The 6,843-nt window shown below is 54.4% G+C and overlaps 1 protein-coding gene across 1 annotated transcript; it reads right to left on the reverse strand.

The window, feature by feature from the left end:
* Positions 1-305: 305 nt before the first annotated feature.
* CMQ_804 (duf221 domain protein) lies at positions 306-4,040 on the reverse strand (the record flags this gene model as incomplete). The annotated part of the gene is made up of 4 exons (XM_014317883.1): positions 306-1,348; positions 1,420-3,225; positions 3,287-3,803; positions 3,984-4,040. 4 exons carry the CDS (start codon positions 4,038-4,040, stop codon positions 306-308), a joined length of 3,423 nt encoding a protein of 1,140 aa, XP_014173358.1.
* Positions 4,041-6,843: the final 2,803 nt, after the last annotated feature.

A 6,843-nucleotide genomic window follows, 5' to 3' on the forward strand; every position in this document is an offset into this window, starting at 1 on the left:
TCGGGCTCCCGATCTATACCCCTGTATTTAACCCTGTAAAATTATGACTTTCGGTTCTCATGTCGTTCTTGCCAAAGCTTGATGGCTGTACTCGTGAAGACTACGTGCTATAATACCTCCACCTTGTAGTAGTAGTAATGTAAGATAGCAGAAACAATCACTCGTCAGGCAGCCCTGACTGCAAGGAAACTCCATTTGCTCTATGTCTAGATTAAAAAAAAACCCCGATGTAGAAAGGGAAAGGCCCGGCAACAGCGGTAAATAGCAGATATCCAAATTCCCTTTCCCCTTTCCCGATGACCACATTAGTACACAAACCGCGGCTCCTTAAACGGCGCCTGGCTTAGATCGAAATCCACCCGTCCCTTTGAGTTCAGCCAGATGCCCCGGTCGGTAGTGGGTGCCACCAGCCCCGAGTGCGCCACCTCTTGGCGACTGACCCGCGCCTCGTCTCGTGGCACCCACACTCGCGGAACCGGCTTCCACATCTCGGGCGGCCAGTATCCACGCCGCGCATAGTCATCCGGGTACTCTACCTCGGGCACGTCCACGGCCAGCATTTTCCGCAGGAACGAGTAGTCCTCGTACACTTCCGGGTGCAGCCAGCGGATGAAGATGTTGGGCTTCTTCTTGGCAGCTTCTTCGCTGCTGCTAGGATCGCCAGTACCATCGCGGCTGGCGTCCACATCGGCTCTCTTCGGCCTCAGCCACGGTACATATAGGCCGAAGCGAGACTCTCGAGTATCGTCCTTGACTGCCTTGATTGCCGTCTTGAAGCTCTTCTTGAGGGCCGATGCCGTGCTGTCCTTGAAGATACTGAACAGACCGCCGGCACCATCGATGCCGATGCCGCTCCTAGTTCCCACAGGACCCTCGTGGAGGTTGTCGTCTGCCTCCTCTTCGCCAAAGCCTTCCTCGAGATCGTAGTAGTCTGAGTTCAGGCCGGCGCCACTGTCAATTCGTGGCTCTTCCGCCTCCATTCGGTCTTCGGCATTTGTGCGGGCTAGGTCCCTGTCTTCCAACGCGAGCGTGCGCGGCAAGGAGGTGAGCAGTGGATTCACCGCATCGCTCAGCGACAGATGCACAATGATGGTGAAGATCAAGAACAAAGCCATCAAGACAACTGGGCCGATGGCAGTTTGAAGGGTAAAAAGACCAATCAGGCAGATCTGCGCCATGTACAGGCCGACCAGCAGATGCATCAGGGCACGGGGATAGTGCAAGCCCTTGGAATCCACGTCGACGTCGAAGTAGTACAGGAGGTTGTACCGGTAGACGTGGTACGAACAGACCATGCCAAGACCGGCAAAGAGGAGAATGAGCGGAGCAATGCAGGCATAGCTGATCGCTGAATACGTGAAAGACGCACATTAGCCGGGCCAAAGTTCTTGGTCAATACAACAGGAGAGAGACACCTACCGATCACTCCCATATTTGTGTAGACAGGGAAGATGCTTCCCCAATGCGGTCTCTTGAGCGTGTGGTATACTTTATGAGCCCGTCTGGGGTCCTCGATAGTCTTGAACAGAATGCCGTGGCGGAAGAGGTCGAGAAAGTGGAGGAGTCCAGAGGCACCGCCAGCCAGACACTGCACAGTGATGTAGGATAGATAGAAATTCGAGGCCTTGGGCAGGTTCGAGGAGAGGAGATCCTTGATCGAGAGGGGGTCCTCGAGGATCTGTGTGATGGCTGCCGACGCAGCAGAGGTCAGTGTCGTGACCAGGAATACCTGGACGACCTGAAAGATAAAGTATGCGCTCTGTGTAAAGAGCTCAACCATGGGGACGGACGTCACTCCGGCGGTCCGGGCAGCTCCTCTCAGCATCGCCGGGACGAGCGCCATCAGGATGGAGAGAGCCAGCGACGGCAACAGTCCCTCGATAACACCGGTGATGACAGCCGGCAGGTCGTTGAGCCAGTGGAGGAAAAAGAACTTGCTGCTGAGAAACTTGATGTTGGAGACGATACCAACCAAGGCGGAAGGGATCGACCAGAAGATGACGCCAGCACTGACGGCGCCCATCATGGCGAAGCGGCGGATGATGCGCTCCCACCACTTCATGCGCAGTGACGACCATATGATGTCGTTGGGGCGGATGCCGATAAAACGCGGCGACATGTGCAGCGGCTGGTGGTGGGCGAGAACCTGGAAGGCGACTTGGGCGGCAGCCTGCGTGTCGAACTCGACAAAGACAGCCGAGAGAGGATCGCCGTTGCCGTTGCGATAACGTCGTCGCGTGCGAGCAATGGCCTGGTTGAGCGTCTTGAGCCGGTTGCGTGTCCAGCGAATCGTGTCGACGCGGCGGCCGTAATTCGACAATGGCCGGTGGCCCGGACGTTTTTCGGCCGGTAGCCACTGTGCGGCCACGGAGCCACGAATATCGGGAAGGGCGGGCGAGTAACCGTAGGGATGGACGTAGTGCATCTCGTCCTCGTCGTCGTACTCTTTTTCGCCATCCTTTTCGTCTTTCTCGTCTTTCTCGTCTTTCTCGGCCAGATCTGCCGTGGGCGTTGGTGTCGAAGCGACAATGGTGTCGGCGGCCGATGGGCTTGAAGCTGCTTCCGACACGGAAGCGTGTCGGTCGATGGCAATGGTCTCCTCCCGGAAGGCCGTCTTGACGGCCGAGGCGAGGTCGCCGCTGGCATGGCTCGGGACGGAGGTGAGCGGGCTGCTGAGGCCGGCAGCCGTCTCGCCAAACGACGAGGATGAGGATGAGGACGAGGATGAGGACGAGAGGGAGGTCAGAGGCGAGACGGAAGGAACAGCAGAGGCTGCTGATGTAGCGGAGGAGGACGAGGTGGTAGAATTCCGTGATGCGCTCGCGATGCGTCTCTTGCGTCCAGGCCAGGATCGAAGAAGGGGTGGAATGCTCTGTGCGATCCCCTTTGAAGAGGCCGGGAGGGTCTCGGCCCCAATGGCCTTCTTCCGGGCAGCATTGGCCTTCTTAATCAGCTCGATCTCGGCGATCTCGAGTCGCTCAGCCGCACTTTCGCGATCTTTCACAAGCCGCTCAAGGTCCTTTGTGTTCGTCGGGATCCAAACGTTCTTGACGGAGTCGCCGTATAGCTTGCGGATACGATGCTCGTCGAGGAAGCGCTTGGGCACGCAGGTGAACAAGACAGTTCTGGCCGAGAGACGGTGGGCGTGCTGGGGTGCTAACAGATACGCCTGTCGCATGTTGATATAAAAAACACACTCACGGCACACCATGAACAGGATGAAGCCTGGGACAGATTGTCAGCACGGGAGAAGGACACCAGCATCATAACAGACGAGGCTGCCTACCAAAAAAAATGTAGGCTATGACCACGTGGGCGTAAAAGCGCATTGGGTAGGCGACATTGCCAATGGTCAAGAGGTCGAGCTGGACCTCGCCATTGCCGCCGGTGGCATCGATGGCGAGTAGGATGGGCCAAGCAATGATGCAGCCGGCGAAGCAGATGATGGCGATGACGCGGAGGAAGCGGAGAAAGAAGAAGCCGTCGAGGGAGCAGTTGTTCAAGATGAAGGCGTCGTCGATTTTGAAGAAGGGGATGATCCAGTTGAACCAGCCGTCGGGGAGGGCCGGGGTGAGCTCATGGTCCTCGCGAATGCCAGGAATAGTGCGTGGTGCGTAGATTCGGGGAGATTTGCGGCGGAAGGAAACGAAGATGATGAGGCAGACGGCCGAGAAGACGAGAACGGGAATAAAGGTGCTGCCGAGAGAAGCGGCCGAGCTGGAGTTGCTACCAGTCGTGGTATGGCTGAGGGTTCCGCCAGTAGAGTTGTCTCGGCTAGAACCGACACGAGGGTCAGACGCGTTCTGAACGTGTCCGAGGTCTATCAGTAAGATGGCCATAGAGAGAAGCAAAAGCAGCCGGTAAAAAGCACGAGGCAAGATGCCGAAAAAAAAAAACAAGTGTATAAAACCGCATATCGCATATCAAGAGTACAGCCAGCAACAGCCAGCAACAGCCAGAGCGACCAAGGAAGAGACACTTACCAAGAGCGAGGCACGGCTGACGATGAGTTCGCCACGCAGCGCACTCCAGTCCATCATGGTTCACATTGCTCTTGCCCAAGGCCTACACACTCTGCAGGCGTCTGCGGCCGAGGCAGACAGACGGCATGAGACCGGAGCGGAGAGAGAGAGAGAGAGAATAAGCAGGTCGGGGGTGAGAAGCGGATGAAGGGCCAATCGACAGAAGGAGTGCGAGATGGGAGGAAGAAACGGGCTCACACGAAGTCCGTGAGGGAGAGATAAAGCCGGCAGAGCCAGGATGAATTTTCCATTTTCCCTGCACACAGGAAGAAGATGAAATCCACCTTCCGGTGCGGGGAGGCACCCCAGTCCGTTCCTTCCTCCCTGGAAGCGAATGAATGCAGGGTATGCACAGCGCCAGAACGGAACGCGGGATTGGTACTGGGTCTGGGCGAGAGAGCCCCTGGATTAGTAGACTAGCCCAGCCTGTTAGCGGCTTACGACACAGTCTGGTCAGGGCTTCCAGTATTACTACAATTGTACTCCATACGTCGTATCTTACGAGACCGCCGAGAGAGAAGGCCCAGCCGCAGCCGAGAGCGAGCCCTGTTTGGCTGCTGGCTAGGGCGCCATTGCTGTTCAGCTTACCGCTGTCGGACTAGCCTGCCGTTGTAGTGGAGGGTAGACGTAACCATGCGACGGGCGAGAGTCGCAGTGGAAGGCTCGCCGGCCAATGTCCTCGCACGGCAAGACCGCTGTGAGATTCGCCTACTACTAGTATGTTCCCATCTCGCCACAGCGCTTCCAGTGTGCCATCGGGGCTGACCGCCCTGCTGGAACAGCCAGGCCGGGTCTGGCTTTTTTCCCGGCCAGGATTGAGCCAGGGTTTAATTGCGATTGGGTTCAGCACGGAGCGTGTTTCCTATCTTTGACATTATCCCTTGATCTGTTTCCTGCTTCGGCCTGCACCGGTGTGCACCGGTGACGGAGATATGAATCGGCCAGGGCATCGCGAAACGAGATCCGACGCAGAGGCAATGACGTATGACCGTCGCTGAGCGGTGCTACTCGTATGTACGAGTCTCAGGCGGCTATGCGCACTGTCTCCGCGGCCGATGATCCCAATGCTCTCTCCTCCTCGGCTGCACTCTCCGTCTGCGTGGCCAAGGTGGTGGAGCAGCCTCCGAAAGGCGTCTTCCACTTGTCCACTATGGGACCGCCATCGCGCATGACCTACTCCGTCTCTTACCACACTATGTACTCCGTACACCTCACCGTCTGCTCGTGCAGTGCATGCAGGTGCATGCTGCAGTGCGAACACGGCACGTCCAATAGACTAACTGAGACCTCCAACGGCGGTGATCAAAAACGGCGCCTCTTTGGTTCCTTTGCTGCACGTGATGTCGCACTGCATCCCACCGGCCTCGCAGCCATTAGGCAGACCGTGGTGTGAACGAGCGAGAGCAGCGAGGAGCGAGGAGAACGCGAACGACGAAATGAGCGAAAGACGAAAAAGCAAGGAAGCAGGGCGAGAAATCAAACGACAACGAAAAGGAAAAGAAACAGCCCCAGCGGCCATGGCCGCCAAGACGGGGCCGACTCCCAGACGCGATACTGAGACACTGCAGTCCGCATCTTACGACCGACTCGTACGCGTACAAACAGGATACTGTGTACTTTACAGAGGTCGCTACCAAAAGTCCTTTCTGACCGCCTTTGGTCCCATTATTCGCACTAAGCCTAATTAGGAAATCTATTTTCAAATTACATTCCGTCTCCTTTTTGGTGCATCCTTTCGTCCCTCCCTATATTCATTACTACCACCTAAAGCGATTACCTGCTGAATATGCCACGGTATCCTCTCAATCCACTCCCGAATACGGTCTTGTTTTAAGTCTGCCCACGCACGCTGCCAGTCTGCCTCTGCTTGTGCCTTTAATAAAGGCGCGCTAAACTTAGTAGTCTGCCTTTTTAAGTGCATCCAGCATGGCTCGATCATATTCAAATCTGGTGAATTCGGGCACCAAATCAGCCTTTGAACGTCTGCACGGTTGTATACAACTGCTTGCGAAGCATGTGCATAGGCTAGAGCTTAGTCTTCTTAAACTAAGAAGTCTGCACCGCACTTGCGGGCAAAAGGTATTAGCTTTAGGATAATAATATACTTTTAGTAGCGGTACTAGTCAATACCATTACCGCTCTTACGAGTAGCTTTGCCTGTTTGCTTTGTAAACTTCCATTGCAGCTTTCGTCCTAGTAGATTTTGTAGCTTAACACGACAAATACTAGTCTTAAGCTTCTATACTTTACAAAGTTGTAGTTCTATTTGCTAATTCTATAACGCCAACTCTTTTTCTAACTTTGCACGCTCTTTTATAGTCTTAGGATGCCAAATATAGAATAGTCCTTTATTATTGTATGCAAAGCATCCTTAGAATATAAATTCAGAGTTCCCTTCTACCTTTCTTGAATACAAGATCGTAAGAACCTTTCGTCTAGAGCTCTCCAAACTTTGTAGCTCCCCCGTCGATAGCAAAGAAGAACAGACGTTTCATTAGACCAGATTACTTTTCTCTAATCATCTAATGTCTAGTGTTTATAGCGCAAGCACTAAGCTAACCGCTCTTGTTTCATTAACTCTGTTAATCTAGGCTTTCGTGTTGGTTTTGTCTTCTTTATCCTAGCGTTTTAGAGAGTGCACCAAACTGTCATTGCTGAAACGCTACCAATTTTATGTGCTAAATAAGCAGTTGTTTTTTCTCGTCCGTAGCGGTCGGTGCGAACCTTTGTAAGAACCTCTTCTTTAACTAGTTCTTGCTTTTGAGGGCGGCCGGTTCGGTTACCGTTGTTAAAGGTGTACTTGGGTAGGCTAGGTAAGTCA

This window comes from Grosmannia clavigera, assembly GCF_000143105.1.
Source record: "Grosmannia clavigera kw1407 unplaced genomic scaffold GCSC_140, whole genome shotgun sequence".
Lineage (NCBI taxonomy): Eukaryota > Fungi > Ascomycota > Sordariomycetes > Ophiostomatales > Ophiostomataceae > Leptographium > Leptographium clavigerum.